Below are 16,941 nucleotides of genomic sequence, written 5' to 3' on the forward strand. Positions count from 1 at the left end.
AAGTATTAATACAATTAAGAGCAAGATAAAATACAATGACTTCAGTTCTAGCAAGTACAAGTATATGACAAAATATGATTCAATAACGGAGCAGATAACAGTGTCAGTGATAGTTACATCAGGATATAATTATATACAAAATACTACAGATTAAATAACACTTGTGTCAGATTACAGTACTCTAAAGTACAGGATTAAATGCAGTATAATAGAGGAGTTTCACAGGTGCTGTCTGAAGAGGTGAGTCTTGAGGAGGTGCCGGAATGTGGTCAGGGACTGGGCAGTCCTGACATCTGTAGGAAGGTCATTCCACCACTGCGGGGCGAGGGTGGAGAAGGAGCGGGCTCTGGAGGCAGGGGAGCGTAGAGGAGGTAGAGCCAGTCTTCTAGTGCAGGCGGAGCGGAGAGGTCGAGTGGGGTGTAAGGAGAGATGAGGGTCTGGAGGTAGCTGGGTGCAGTCTGGTTAAGGCATCTGTAGGCTAGTACAAGAGTATTGAACTGGACGCGAGCGGTGATCGGGAGCCAGTGGAGTGAGTGGAGCAGTGGAGTTGCGTGGGAGAAGCGAGGCAGAGAGAACACCAGGCGAGCAGTGGGTTGTTAAGGGAGGCTTTGATTATAGATTGGAAATAAGAACATTTAGCAGAGGAGAGAGTAGAGGAGAAGGCCTAGGGCAGCTAGGAAGTTTGGTTCTCTTCCATTTCTTTTCTGCAGATCCCAGTGTGGTTCTTGCTGAGCGCAGCACAGAGGACAGCCAGGGTTGTGGAGGGGAGGGGCGAGCAGGTTGGGAGGTGAGGGGACAATGGGAGTCGAGGGAGGAGGTGAGGGAGGAGAAGAGGGTGGAGGTAGCAGAGTCTACGGAGAGTTGGGAGAAGGAGTCGATAGGAGGGAGGTGAGAGAGTGGTGGAGGCAAGGACAGTGGGGGAGAGAGGGGAGAGAGAGAAAAAGAGAAGAAATAGTGATCAGAGAGGTCCAAACAACAAAACATCATGGCAAGCCTTGATACATCTGCAGCACACAACTTAAACAGTTAAGAGAATCACTAAGCTACTTATTTATTTTACCGAATCAACTGCTAAAACATCTTTAGCAATCACACATTTTTTTTCTATGGGTAAATATCAGGACTCTCTTCCTATGCATCGGGACGAAGGACATTTGCTAGGAAATCGGGACTGTCCCGATCATATAGGGACTGTTGGCATGTATGTACGGTATCAAAAGGCAATAACAAAAACTACCTACGTTACAGCAACTCAAATAATGTTAAAACGCATTCATGACAAGTACTTGCATTGTTGCACAAAACCTCAATAATAACTGCACAGAATGTAACAACAATAAAGGGAACATGACACAGCATCCGTATTTTAACAGCGTAATCTGCAGGAGTTAATTGTTGTTAAGCTTGTCCTTTTTTCACTCTGTTCAGCGGGTGACTCGGCAGGTAAATTCCAGTCTTTGGCTCTGGGGCTGTTTAAAAACAAAGATACTTTGGATTTTTAGTGTCCTGTCTTCATTTCTTTTTTCTTAATATAGTATGCTCTTCCGATGATAATAAAAAATAACAGCTTGAATTACAGCAACTGAATGACGTTGACATAGTTGATTTTCATTGCTTAATTTGCCTTGCTACGGTGCGTGCAGCAATACTGCTGGATGACAAAGACGGGTGAGTGGAATCCGAGCCTGTTCCACTTTATACAGCCAAACTGTATGATCCGGCTCCAGTGAAACTAAGATCCATTCCTTTTCTTTCTTTTTTTTTTTAAATCATGTTAATACAATGTGCTACTGATCATTGTTAATTCAAAATCTTTTATCGGGGAGATACGTTTATCCCCCCCCCCCGGGATGACAAGTGATAGAGCAGAGCCAGGGAAATCCCCTCCATTCCCCCCCATCAAATCACACCCCGATCGGGTCTACTCTGAGGCAGTTCAAAGTTTCAATATTATAATTGTTTGCTTATTCTAACAATAATGTGAATGAAATATCATCACAAGAAAGAAGACATTTCCATGGATATCTTAAATCACAATCAAATTGCATTACATGTGCAATCTGCCCAAAGTGGAAAAGCAGAAACGTGTCTTAAGCCTGACCTTTGTCCTCTTCAGGACAAACTCTGCACCTGCGTAGACACTGATTGAAAGCAATTCTTTTCACTTGGTGTGGTTCCATTGGAAACGTAGGACCATATTCACACAACCTTAAGGACTGTTCCAAGCACTGTTTGGTTAAAGACTCCTGATTTCTTTTTTTAATGGTTTAAATGAAGTTAAATGTAGTTTTTTGAGAGTGTGAGAAATGCATTGTTTATTATTAATTTTATTACATTTATTTTGTATTATTATTCAAAGCACTGCTTCAGGTCAGTAATACTTATAATCAGGTTTTAAGTTAAAACCAAAACATGAATTTAAATGAGCACCTAGTTTAATAACTATTTTTTAATGTTTCTGTTTATCAATTAACATTTTTTTTCCCCATATAATGTTTTGTACAGTTTTAATTTTCAATGTTTTGTTCTGCGCCTACTTATTTATTATTAATTTCTTAGCAGATACCCTTACCCAGGGCGACTTACAGTCGTAAACAAAAATACATTTCAAGAATCACAGTACAGTACACTTCTGAAATGAACATAAACTAAGAGGACTGTCAACAGCAGCTGCTCTCTGGAAACGTGAAGTGAACAAAAAAGCTTTGGAGAAAATGTTAAACACACATAAAAGATATTCTACTATAACAATGACCACACAGTGTTGCTTTAACTAAACAATACCAGCAGACCAGCCTGTTTCATACAGGTCTGTGTAACTGAACAATACCAGCAGACCAGCCTGTTTCATACAGGTCTTTGTAACTAAACTATACCAGCAGACCTGTCTATTTCATACAGGTCTTTGTAACTAAACAATACCAGCAGACCAGCCTATTTCATACAGGTCTTTGTAACTAAACAATACCAGCAGACCAACCTATATCATACAGGTCTTTGTCCAGTGACTGCTGAGTCTGATGTAAGAAGAAAAAAAAACAGAGCAATTCAGTCTATTGTATCTTTCAAAGCTTTGCCTGCCAGTTGAAGGAGCCAATGATAGCAGGGTAATACTATTGTGAAGCTGCTCAAAGAACACTACAGGTACAGTCCTGAATCCTCCCAGAAGCTGAGGGTGTGAAGTATAGAAGAACTGAAATGTCCGCTCTGGATAGACAAACACCAAAAAGATAACAAAGTTACAAACTGAATGAAAGGAGACTGGACAATATTGTGGATCAAATAAAAGCAGGTTTTTCACATCTTCAGCGTGCCCAGCTGGCACGAGCCCGTGAGGCTCTGTTGTCTTCGGAGCGCGAGCTCGGGTTTAAATTATTTCATTCGCTTCTCGACTCTGGGATCAAGCTATCAGACACTTCCACATGGTTTGTCAAGCTAACAGCCCCTAAAAGACTAAAACATCCCATTTAAAACACATGAAAGCCCCGTGCAGCCAGTCTGCTCAAGCTAAATGCTTGAGAAAGAGAGAGAGAGAGAGGTCTAAAGGGAAGGGGTGTATATCTCACTGCTCATGAACACACTGCTCCCAGGTAGGAAACCCACTGATCCTCAACTACTGCTCCTAGTGATCTCACACAGCTCCAATCCTCCAAGTCCACAGCTTGAGTTGCAATCTGGTTTCTCAGCTTCTCACACGGCACAGCACACAGCTCCCAGCTCCAGCACAGTTCATCTCCAGCACCCCCTCCTCAACACACCCCAACCCACACTGTATACTCTCAATCCATCACTTCCCATTAACAGCACCCACTCCTCAACACCCCGCACCCCACACTGTATACTCTCAATCAATCACCTCTCATTAACAGCACCCCCTGCTCAACACTCCCCACCCCACACTGTATACTCTCAATCCATCACTTCTCATTAACAGCACCCCCTCCTCAACACTCCCCACCCCACACTGTATACTCTCAATCCATCACTTCTCATTAACAGTGGCGGCTGGTGGTCAAAATAAATGGGGAGGCAGAAAAAAAGCAGAGGTCTTGGGGTCCCCCTTCAGCCACCAGCAGCAGAAGAATCGTATTATTTTATTCTGACTGACAACACCTTTCATATCTTCTTAACGTTTTCCCCCCAATTCAAAGCTGTTAAACACAGCCAGCAGAACAAAGAAAACTGCAGCCCATCGTAATTGATTCTAATAATTGATTCTTATTGTATGACTTATATTGTAACACTTGAATGTATTTGTATTTGCTTGCGATTGTAAGTCGCCCTGGATATGGGCGTCTGCTAAGAAATAAATAATAATAATAATAATAATAAACGTAACTGTTACACGCTGCCAGCATGTTTAAAATACAACATTAATACAGCATTTAGATTTCAAGACCTCGTCAATTTAACATACTGTAGCGATCTGTGTATTGTTTGCGTAATGTATTCCCTCTTGTTTCTACTGTCTGTGATGTTAATGCCATTGTATTGTGTTCCTCTCCCCCCACGTCTGTATTACCTGTAGTTGCGAGCTGCACTGCACGCATGGTGCACCCTGGTCCCTGTCATTGGCTGTTGTTTGTGTGTGCCCATTGGTCCTGGTGTACGGCTGAGGACCAATGGGATAGCTGTTCGCTCTGGCGCCGATTAACAAAAAGGGGCGGGGCTAAGCTATGAAACGGGGCATTGCACGCTCATTGTGGGTCGGTCGAGAGCAAGTGGCTAGAGTAGTGTACTCTGTATGGTGCTAAAAGAGCCTAAATAAAGCCTTGAACATGGAAGCAGCGTGTTGTCTGCCGTCACGGAACCGGTGGGAAGGCAGACTGGAGGATCTCCTCGGTGGCTTGGAAGAGCAAGGCTGTTGCCTTGCCTGCGGGGAGCTCGGGCACCAAGTGGCGTGCTGCCCCTTCCAGGAGGAAGGGGACCTGCCTGCCCGAAAATGAAAGGGGAGGAGGTGTGGCCGTTCGAGGAGGCTAACGAGGGAGCCTGCACAATCTCCATTGTGTGAGATGGGAGACCTGCCGCTGCCACCTGAGGGAGCGCCTCTGCCGCCTGAGAGAGCACCGCTGCCGCCGCAGCCTGAGAGAGCCCCGCAGCCTGAGAGAGCGCCGCCGCCGCCTGAGAGAGAGCCGCCGACGTTGCTTGAGAGAGCGCCGCTGCCGCCGCAGCCTGAGAGAGCCCCGCAGCCTGAGGGAGCGCCGCTGTCGCCGCAGCCTGAGAGAGCCCCGCAGCCTGAGAGAGAGCCCCGCAGCCTGAGAGAGCGCCGCTGCCGCCGCAGCCTGAGAGAGCCCCGCCCTCTGAGAGAGCGCCGCTGCCGCCGCAGCCTGAGAGAGCCCCGCCCTCTGAGAGAGCGCCGCTGCCGCCGCCGCCGCCGCCTGAGAGAGAGCCGCCCTCTGAGAGAGCGCCGCTGCCGCCGCAGCCTGAGAGAGCCCCGCCCTCTGAGAGAGCGCCGCTGCCGCCGCAGCCTGAGAGAGCCCCGCAGCCTGAGAGAGCCCCGCAGCCTGAGAGAGCCCCGCAGCCTGAGAGAGCTTCCGCCGCCTGAGTGCCTCCGCCGCTGTCGCCTGAGAAAGCACCACTGCTACCTGCCTTGTTAAGAGAGCCACCACTGGAAGCGCCAGTCCTTTTAAGGGCTCCTGCAAGGGGTGCGACCAAGGGACAGGAGCAGAGAGAACCGCCGCCGAAGAGCCCAGATCTGCCGCCGTCTGAGGGAGAACCCTTGTTGCCTGAGAGCGAGTCCCTGATACTGGGGTGCCAAGAGTCATTCAGGCCAGAGGAGGAGAGCAGATTGCCTTCCGCACAGCATGGCCCGCCGGCTCACCCACCAAAGCCCTTGGAAGGAAAACTGGACATGCGGGGAGGGGGTCTGTGTTTCAGGGGTGGAGGTTGCCGATCACGGTCATATGCTGCATGAAGACCTGTGAACTTTTTCGTGGCAAAAAGGCTAAGGTGGGGGTAGTGTAGCGATCTGTGTATTGTTTGCGTAATGTATTCCCTCTTGTTTCTACTTTCTGTGATGTTAATGCCATTGTATTGTGTTCCTCTCCACCCCCCCCCCCCCCCCCCACGTCTGTATCACCTGTAGTTGTGAGCTACCCTGCACGCATGGTGCGCCCTGGTCCCTGTCATTGGCTGTTGTTTGTGTGTGCCCATTGGTCCTGGTGTACGGCTGAAGACCAATGGGATAGCTGTTCGCTCTGGCACCCGATTAACATAAAGGGGCGGGGCTAAGCTATGAAACGGGGCGTTGCACGCTCATTGTGGGTCGGTCGAGAGCAAGTGGCTAGAGTAGTGTGCTGTGTATGGTGCAGAAAGAGCCTAAATAAAGCCTTGAACCTGGAAACAGCGTGTTGTCTCCTTCTTTTCTGTTTACTGCGTGAAACGCTACAATAGTTTGCATAATATATTTTCTAAGCAAAGTTGTTAAAGTAGGAGAAAGGCAGACACGAATCAAGCACACCCTATCCACTTCATCTGCTCAACTTAATAAATGAACAACAGAATCATTAGACACCGTTCTGTACATACGAAACGGATCTGTTTAATATAAAAGAAGCAATTCAGACAGACTTCAGTTCTGGAGCAGGAACATTACTGAGCTGTATGTCTTGAAGCAAAGTTGATTGATGGGAAACCGACACCGGTGTTATTCTGATCTGACAGTTTTAACATTCATTTTCTTGTTGGCTAATTGTTGTTGTATTGTCTCATACGTAATGTACAGTTATATAATAAATCAGTGTGCTTATATGTAATAATAATGCGCGCAAGACCACGCAAGCTGTTGCCGTTCTGATGAAACCCCTGAATGTCGTTCTTTAGGATTTGCGCACGCACTCGCACGGTGACGCAGGTACAGTGACGCAGATCTCCGTTCTGCACACAAACCCTTCTCGATGTAGAACCCGCCAGAACTGAAAAGCCAAACCACTTCCATCAGCCAATGGAAGGGCGAGAATAAGAGCCAATAAGAACGCATTCTGTTTGACCAATGAAAATACGGGTAGGGCTCGCGGACCTATTTTCCTCGTGTCCAATCAGAACGCAGACGGCTCCGTGTGTGTCCGGGATATCCCTGTAAGCGAAATGTCGCGATATCCGTGACCCGCGGTGCTGACTGAAAATATAAATAAAAATGGTCTGATTTTAAATGAAAAAAAGACAAATATCATGCTATTTGGTTCGGAGAAAATGATACAAAATAGATAACATTTCTCTCTTGTTACTTGTAAAACCACAGCATTGGAGAGAGCCGAAACTTTTAAATATCTAGAGGTTTATATTGACACAACTCTATAATTTGATAAATCCATTAAAGATGTATGTAGTAAAATTGGAAGGAAGCTTGGAGGATTGTGTGGTCAGCGCCACTGTGTAAGCTTTACAGCAAGGTTTAAATGAGTCACTTGTGTTCCCTATTCTAGACTATAATGATGTGATCTGCGGGTCTGCTAGTGAGGAATCGCTGAAGAAGATCGATACAATGTGTAACAGGATGTGTATCTGTGTGCTCCCGTGTACTCCGCTAGCGCATCACTGCAGCGCGTATTCTACATTAAACTTGCGATCGCCTGCTAACACAAGGAATTAGCACTGGAATCGGATCCTCTTTAAAGGGGCACACAACACATTACCAGTTTATTTAAACAGCTTGTTTCTGAGTTTACCTGTAAATCAGCCTATCGTAATGTCTGAGACACACAATACTTTAATATACCGTCTGGAAAAAGTGCTGCGGAAGAAAGTCTTGTTTTTCTGCTGCTACAGACTGGAACCTGTTACCCGCAGAACTGAGACCTGACATCTCCTGTGGGAATTAAAAAAAAAGCAAAACTGTTGTTCTAGTGCTTAAACAGGCTTGTGTGTGTGCTGTGTAAATCTGATGTGTACTTTGTGTATTGTCTTGTCATTGTGCGTTTATATTATTTTTATTTTTGAAACCTGTAACCTGCTGCTGTTATTTCTAGCACGCCTTTGTAAACGAGCTTCTTGTAGCTCACATGGACTTCCTAAATAAAGAATTAAAAATCAAATAAATAAATAATAAAGAGCGCGTCACGTTTACGGTTATAACCGCACTGAAATATACTGGCTTTGAAACAAGAAAAGACAACCGATGTAGCTGCGCAGCAGAGACAAGAGAACGAGGCAAGCGCGTTTATTGTTTGGAAAGTAACTGTAATGTTATTACTGCCATTAAAAGCTAAACCCGTTATTTTACCTCGTTATTGACTAAAGTAATATTATTACAGTAAGGCGTTACTAAAGTAACGAGATGACGTTCAAACCGTCATCACAAACATACGTGTAACAGAACATTCCTTGATTTTACATATTATAAATTTGGTGCTAAAACACAAAGTCAGACTCTTCAGCCCTGATATTAAACAGTTGTTAATATCACTTGTTTAATTGCTAATCTTAACATTGTAATATTTGTTGGGGGATTTAGAAACAGTTTCATAGAATATCTGATTCAGCAGTTTCTACTCCCCCTGCTTGTGTAAACCTTGCCTCAGTCCCAAACCCCGCCTCTTAGAGCTTTACTCAATTCCAGGAAATCAGCGCAGTGAAGTTTTGTTTCTTGTGAAATCGTCAGTCTCTCTGTCTCACTGCAGCAGTAATGGCAGAAGCGAATATTCTGGTAGCACATAACCAGTTTAGCTGTTCAGTGTGTCTGGAGATATTGAAGGACCCAGTCGCTATTCCATGTGGACACAGTTACTGTATGGGGTGTATTAAGAACTGCTGGGATCACACTGATCATACAGGTGTCTACAGGTGCCCCCAGTGCAGAGAGACCTTTACCCCAAGGCCTGTTCTGCACAAAAACACCATGCTGGCTGAAGTTGTGGAGAAATTAAAGAAGACAGGACTCAATCCTCGTCCTGCTCAAAGTTATGCTGGACCTGGAGATGTGCCGTGTGATTTCTGCACTGGGAGAAAGTTCAAAGCTGTGAAATCTTGTTTGACGTGCCTGGCCTCTTACTGTGAAACACACGTCAAGCCACACAGTGAGGTTACTCCATTAAAGAGGCACAAGCTGATCAATGCAATTGGAAATCTGGAGCAGAAGCTTTGTGCTGAACACCAAAAGGTTTTGGAGGGGTTCTGCAGAACTGATCAGACGTGTATTTGCTGGCTGTGTGCAGACAAGGAACACAAGAGCCATGACACAGTCTCAGCTGAGGCAGAAAGGACTTGGAAACAGGTAAGGGTTTGAACCATTTCCTTGTAGCTATCCTAGAAGATAAGAATTCCCAGGGATATTTAACATGTCTGTTTACTAGGTTACACAATTTTACATTAGATCAGATTTTAATTGTATATTAAGAGCTATTTAAAGAGCCATAGTTTTTTAATTGCTCTTTCTAAACTATGATGTACTACAATGTATTTCAGGGTGTAACAGGGGTGTTGTTACGGGTGTGGTTATCGCTGATTGACAGGAGAGACACAGGAGGTTTTCTTGATACAAAAATACAAAACATTCAAAACAAAACACTGCTCGAAAACAGCTAGAAAATAAAAGCTGACCAAACAAGAAAGGAGGTCCCGCTCCAGGAACAGTCTCCCTGACACCTCCTCTCTAGACTTGGGTGGGATTAAAATCCCCTAAACTTGTTCCCTATTCCTTCCAGTGCTAGCGATCCTGGTTAACTCACACAGTGATCCGAGATACATTTTTCCTCTTGTGTTTTTCTCACCTTGGTTAACACACGCAGTCGTGAGGATCCTACAGCAACACTCTCCTTCCCAGACAGTCTGTATCCCAGCTTGTAGAACTAAGAAACTGGCTTTTCAGACCCTTTTTCAGCATGTGGCCGGGTCTAAGCGATAATCAATTAATCAATTAACACCTGGCCACATTCCACACCTGGATTTGAATATGCCCTGCCATATCTAGCACACACTTGATTATCAAAAACATTATTTACAATCAAACAAAAACACACTGTTTACACGTGAAGGACCTCAGCCCTGCCTCACAGGGTAAGAAGGATTTGTTCAGCTTTTTTGTGGTGCACTGGAATTTGTAGTGTAAAATTAGCATGATTTATATTCCTAGTGTTTTATATATATATCTTGCAACTTAATAAAATCATAGATCAGTTTCATTGTTTAAGACATTAGTTAAACTTTTTAAAAATTACATTCCCAGAAAAGTCAATCACCTAATTTAAAAAAGCAGAAAAGATCAAGATTAATATGATATGGAGTAGTGGTTAGCGCTCTGGACTCCTGACCCATGAGCAAGGTACTTTACCTTGCTCCAGTAAAAACCCAGCTGTATAAATGGGTAATTGTATGTAAAAAATAAAGTGATATATTGTAACAATTGTAAGTCAACCTGGATAAGGGCATCTGCTATGATATAAATTAATAATATTAATAATATACAAGATTAATATAATATACAATATTAATATGATATACAATATCATATTAATCTTAAACAGATATGTTTAAGTTAGTTTAAAACGAAATTTAATAACCTATTTGGGATTTTGTTTGTTAAAATCTACATTTTCTTTCGACCACCCTACTAGTCCTCTCTTTCCTTTGCTCTCTTCCACAGTGAAGTCCTTCTGGTCATGGGTCTTCTGGGGATTTTGTGTATTTAGGCATTTTTTACACTGATTTCATTGTTTTGTGTCAGTGCTGTTTTTTCTGTGCTTATCGATTAAAAACGGAAATCAGAAGCCCTAAATATCCATTAAAGAGAATGCTGCTTCAGTTTCCTAGGTGCTTAACAAAACAAACATGTAACACATGCTAGATCAGACATCATTCACTGTTACTAGTATGAAACAGCACCATCTAGTGGACACCTACTGTGGATCAAGTGTCCTTTCGTATTGCTGGCAGCTGTGCACTAGATGGTATTGTATCTTACTACTATACACACATGTTGTCTGAAATTGCTGCCTTTGTCCAAGTTTAAACCACCTCCAAGGAAGGTTTAAATTTAATTCAGCTATCACATTTAAACATGGATTAAAATGAGTGGTGCACTTTCATTATATTTAATCTTTTAAATGTTTAACCTTGGATTAATTTTAAACAAGGATTACATATAAATCCTGGTTTAAAGTTTTGTGTAACATGATTCAAATATAATTCTTGATTTAATCTGGGTTAGTGGTTAATCCACGCTGGTGCATTCGACCCTTAGGATATCTGTTTGCATAATGTGTGTATCGTTAATTTAACTTCATATGAAGGGGGGAGAGGTGTGAAAACACAGCCTGCTCTGAAATAGTCTGTATTGAGTGTGACAGGATATCACTCAATGCCCTGTCAAAAATGTCACTGTGTCACTCTGTTTCTACACAGAAGCAGCTGGGAGACACACAGACAGAAATACAACAGAGAATCCAGGAGAGACTGAAAGAAATTGAGGATCTGAAACAGACTGTGAAGTCACTGAAAGTGGGTATTGAGAAGAGGAGGTTATTATTATTATTATTATTATTATTATTATTATTATTATTATTATTATTATTATTATTAACAGATGGACTGGAACACATCTACAGAAGTTTACTGTCTATGCCTGATGTGTTGTTGATATCAATTCTAACCATGTCTCCTCTACTGTGTTCTTTCACGCAGAGATCTGCATGCATAGAAATAAAGGAAAGTGAGAAGATCTTTACTGAGCTGATCCGATCTATTGAGAAGATCCACACTGAGGTTATTGAGCTGATTGGAGCTAATGAGAAGGCTGCAGTGAATCAGGCTGAAGGGCGCATGAAGAAACTGGAGCAGGAGATACCTGAGCTAAGGAGGAGAAACGCTGAGCTGAAACAGCTTTCAGAGACAGAGGATCACATCCATTTTCTACAGGTAACATCACTGCTTGTTAGAAAATCTCAAATCCATAACTGGGACGGTTTCAGACAGACCTCTCCAATTGAATGAATCCTTGCTTTTCCCAAGGAATGTTTTGGACCCCATTCTGTTTCACTGAAAACTAATTTTCTCCACTTTCCTGTTGCAGAATTTCCAGCCTCTCTGTGCTCCTCCTGAAGCTGGAGACCTACCCAGCTTTACTGTCAATACAGAGATCTCTTTTGTGGCTGTGAGGAAAGCTGTATCTGAACTTAAAGACCATATTGAGGACTTCTGCAAGGGGGAATTAGTCAAAATAACCAAAACAGGTTGGTGTGAAATAGATTCCTTTGGTAGAGATTTCTCAAATAGACCATGGCTTGAGGAGGGGCAGGACTTGCAAGACATTAATAAAGACCTCTTGCAGATTGTTGGCTATATGAATATTGCAGCAGGGAGGAGGGAGCATGGAGGAGGAAGGAAGGAGGCAGCAGGGAAGAATGAGCAGGGAGGATGTTAAATGCAGGAGGGAGCAGGGAGCAGGAAGGAGAGAGCATGGACGAAGACGCAGGGAGGAGGAAGCATGGAGGAGGGAGCAGGGAAGGAGGAGGGAGCAGGAAGGAGGGAGCATGGAAGAGAGAGGAGGCAACAGTGGGGAGAAAACATGGAAGGAGGGAGCAGGGAATACAGAGCAGGGACTGATGAAACAGGGAGGAGGGAGCAGGGAGGAGGGAGTGATGTGAGGATGGAGCAGACAATGACTGTTGTATGTTTGATGCACAAGGGTGTCCTAATATGGACACCGTACTGTTGGGTAAAGATATGTGATGGAGAGGAAGGAACACAAGACTCCAGTGCAGTGGCAGACGTGTTCACATTGACGCTGGCTGCTGCACCAATACGGCAGGAATACATATTCATTGTAATCATGAACATCTTGAAGTACGGATTTGTACATCACAAAATGCAGTGAATAAGCCTTGTTTCTTTTCAGATTGCTGTTTGGAGTCTTGTGTTTGTTGTGTATTAATCCACGTTCTATTTCTCTCTTTTTTTCTGCCCAGTGAATGAAGTTGCAGTTTACAGTCTGCAGGCTCCAGAGCCAAGGAACAGAGCTGAGTTTTTTAAATGTAAGTCTTTTTTCACTGACATATTTGATTGAAAGATGTGTCACTCCATTGTGAGAAGAGCTAACACTACAGAACAGCGAGGGGTGGAGCTTGAGGGCAGCAATTATTATTATTTATTATTAATTGTGAAGCCATTAATCTACACTCCTCTCCAACAAGTGTCGCTTAAGACGAATACATGCAGAATGACTGGGGGAGGGGCATTTGTTGCTTGTTTTTCCCACTCAGACCTTTCTCTCCCTAAATATCTTGGTGTCCCTGTATAGATAATCATCCCATCTTTTAATACATGTACAATGCATGTGAAACCAGTTGTGGGGTAAAATGAACAGCTATCCCTCCCAGTCATCCTGTGCTGGTAGTAAATGTATATTGCAGTATCACTGCACTTGTGGGATGGATTGCTCATTAAAATATTAGACAGATATTTGAAGAGTGGATGATATTCTATTGAAGATATTTAGTAAGCAATGGGTCTGAGTGGGTAAAATGGCAACACATACCCTGTAGGAACATTAAGTGAACTGTAATTGTATATAGAGCTGCATTTGATGGGTTCCAATTGAAGAAGTATTTCAAAGCCCGTTGGTGTGAGTCCGGGTGATTTTTCGGGTGTTCGCGGTGACTCCCTCATGGAAATGCAGCTCTGTCCTCAGATGGGATGCGGAGCGGCTGTTGCCGAGGTGGTTCCGATGTTGTAAACGCGGGTTTCTCTTGGATTGATCAGGGAGGGCTGGACGGGTTTCTTTATCAAGCGCTCCCGAGAGGATTGTGGGATGTGTTGCTGTTTGACACTTTGACGGGAGCTCGCGCTGGGAGGACGCGCTCTGCTGCTGGGATATATGAGCGCGTGTTTCCGGTGTCACATGACCGTGGATGAGCCCAATTGAAAAAAGCTGCTCTCCAGTTAATATAACGTTATAACTACATTAATAACATACGCGTACATTCAACATTCTTAATTCTAGCTAAGGATGGTTCATTTACACCTTCATTAAATTCAATTTAGGGGCAAGTTTGAAATCCCGTTCTGTCTCACAGCGTCCGGTTAATCTGGAGCCACATGGTAACCCTACGTACAGACACCTTACAGTACGCTGCTAAAGAATAATAATCACACGAAGCTGAATAATGTATAAAGAGATATTAAAAAAAAAAATCATGTCTATATATGTTCGTTGCTGTGAGGGCAGATTCACATCCCAGCACTTTGGTATCTCTGGGTTTGAAACGGTGCTCCATAAGTGTAACACCAATTATTATTATTATTATTATTATTATTATTATTATTATTATTATTATTATTATTATTATTATTTAGTTTTATTTATCAGAAATATAAAAACATGTTATTATTTATATTATTTGTGTGTGTGTGTGTGTGTGTGTGTGTGTCAGTGCATGTTAACATTATTTTTAAACTATAATAACGTCCCACTGCGGCTCACAGTGATGAAGTTTTACGATTGCTTCAGCTCACATTAAGCAGTTTCCCCCGGCTATGTGACTGACATATAATCTGACCAATGAAAACACAGAAAGGGTGGAAACGGTTGTATTATTGGCTGTTCGCACCAAAACACCAAAATAACATCTGATAACTGGTGGAGCAGGGAGGAGGGAGCATGGAGGATGGAGGAAGGAGGTGGGGTGGGAGGAGGGAACAGGGAGGATGGAGGAGAGAGCAAGGAGGAGGAAGCAGGAATGATGGAGGAGGGAGCAGGAGCGGACGGAGCAGGGAGGATGGAGGAGGGAGCTGGCAGGGGGAGCAGGGAAGAGGGAGGAGGGAGCAGGCAGGGGGAGGATGGAGGAGGAAGGAGGGAGCAGGCAGGGGGAAGGATGGAGGAGAGAGCAGGCAGGGGGAGCAGGGAGCTGGGAATGGACTGATGATGAAGGGAGGAGGGAGTGATTTTAGGATGGGGCAGACAATGACTGTTGTATGTTTCAATTCTATTTCTCTCTTTTTTCTGCCCAGTAAATGAAGTTGCAGTTTACAGTCTGCAGGCTCCAGAGCTAAGGAACAGAGCTGAGTTTTTAAAATGTAAGTCTGTTTTCACTGAAACATTTGATTGAAAGATGTGTCACTCCATTGTGAGAAGAGCTAACACTACAGAACAGGGAGGGGTAGAGCTTGAGGGCAGCAATTATTATTATTTATTAGTAATTGTGAAGCCATTAATCTACACTCCTCTCCAACAAGTGTCGCTTAAGATGAATACATGCAGAATGACTGGGGGTGGGGCATTTGTTGCCTGTTTTTCCACTCCGACCTTTCTCTCCCTAAATATCTTGGTATCCCTGAATAGATAATCATCCCATCTTTTAATACATGTACAATGCATGTGAAACCAGTTGTGGGGTAAAATGAACAGCTATCCCTCCCAGTCATCCTGTGCTGGTAGTAAATGTATATTTCAGTATCGCTGCACTTGTGGAATGGATTGCTCATTAAAATATTAGACAGATATTTGAAGAGTGGACGATATTCTATTAAAGATATTTAGTAAGCAAGGGGCCTGAGTGGGTAAAATGGCAACACATACCCTGTAGGAACATTAAGTGAACTGTAATTGTATGCAGAGTTGCATTTGATTAGTTCCAATTGAAGAAGTTTGATAAGATTGAGGAATTATAATGAACAAAACAATCAAACAGCAAGACGGCTTAAAGGGTACATAAGGTCCTTTGTATCTTATTGTGTTACGTGTTCCCTTGTGTTGCTAAAACTGTTTACGTAAGGTGTGTGTATTATTAATATTATTATTTTAGTACATATACATTTTGACCACTTTTTTAAACTTTTTAAATTGCATTCCCTGCCTCAAGATGGCTTCCCGCGGACCAGCATGGACCTCTCAGAACTACATTTCCCATCATCCTCCTGCTCACTGGTAATTCCATCGCAATTACTCATTTGAGCAGGAGGATGATGGGAAATGTAGTTCTGAAATCTTACGTAAACAGTTGTAGCAACACATGGGAACATGTAACACAATAAATTAAAAAGGTCCTTATAAACTCTTTAATAAAAAGCAGCAGTTTATAAAAGGGCAGCGGTGTGGAGTAGCGGTCAGGGGCTCTGGACTCTTGACCAGAGGGTCGTGGGTTCAATCCCCGGTGGGGACACTGCTGCTGTACCCTTGAGCAAGGTACTTTACCTAGATTGCTCCAGTAAAAACCCAACTGTATAAATGTGTAATTGTATGTAAAAATAATGTGATATCTTGTAACAATTGTAAGTCGCCCTGGATAAGGGCGTCTGCTAAGAAATAAATAATAATAATAATAATAATAAAAGAGAGAGAACTTATCCAAAGTCAGAAATAAATCTAAAGTAAGAATTATAGATCAAATCTATTGATTATCAACCTTAATTATCACAGTCTAGATATACTTGTCTATAAAATAGCATGGAGGACGGAGGAGACAGGATGGAACATGGAGCAGGGAGGAAGGAGCAGGGAGGATGGATTAGAGGAGAGGCAGCAGGGAGGAAGGAGCAGTAGGGAGCATACAGGAGGGAGCAGGGAGGAGGGAGCATAGAGGTGGAGGGAACAGGGAAGAGGGAGGAGGGAGCATACAGGAGGGATGAGGGATCAGGGAGGAAGCATACAGCAGGGAGGAGGGAGCATACAGGAGAGAGGAGGGAGTATAGAGAGAAGTGGGAGCAGAGAGGAGGGAACACACAGGAGGGAGGTGGGAGCATAGAGGGAGCAGGAAGGAGGGAGGAGAGAAGAGGGAGCATGGAGGAGGAAACAAAGAGGAGGGACCATAGAGCAGGGACCATAGAGGGAGGAGGAAGCAGGGAGAAGAGATCAGGGAGGAGAGATTAGGGAGGAGGGAGCATAGAAGAGGGAGGAGAGATGAGGGAGCAGGGACTGATGAAGCAGGGGGGAGGGAGTGATTTGAGGATGCAGCAGACAATGACTGTTGATTTTCTCAGTGATTTGACTTTTCTAACTGTCTCTCTCCTCTA

General features: G+C 43.6%; 1 protein-coding gene across 2 annotated transcripts in view; it reads left to right on the top strand.

Moving 5' to 3' along the window:
- The window catches only part of LOC117432930 (tripartite motif-containing protein 16-like), an 82,963-nt gene that overhangs the window by 19,580 nt on the left and 46,442 nt on the right, over nucleotides 1–16,941 (top strand). The window contains exons 1-6 of one of the 2 annotated variants that reach the window (XM_059016655.1): nucleotides 8,570–9,211; nucleotides 11,338–11,433; nucleotides 11,617–11,850; nucleotides 12,005–12,164; nucleotides 12,900–12,965; nucleotides 14,941–15,006. In XM_059016655.1, coding sequence (XP_058872638.1) covers nucleotides 8,624–9,211; nucleotides 11,338–11,433; nucleotides 11,617–11,850; nucleotides 12,005–12,164; nucleotides 12,900–12,965; nucleotides 14,941–15,006 — 1,210 coding nt within the window. In that variant the 5' untranslated portion in view covers nucleotides 8,570–8,623. Of the gene's footprint in view, nucleotides 1–8,569; nucleotides 9,212–11,337; nucleotides 11,434–11,616; nucleotides 11,851–12,004; nucleotides 12,165–12,899; nucleotides 12,966–14,940; nucleotides 15,007–16,941 lie in introns of those variants that run through there. The other variant, XM_059016654.1, reaches the window with a different exon arrangement.

This window comes from Acipenser ruthenus, chromosome 53 (assembly GCF_902713425.1).
Source record: "Acipenser ruthenus chromosome 53, fAciRut3.2 maternal haplotype, whole genome shotgun sequence".
Taxonomy (NCBI): Eukaryota; Metazoa; Chordata; class Actinopteri; order Acipenseriformes; family Acipenseridae; genus Acipenser; species Acipenser ruthenus.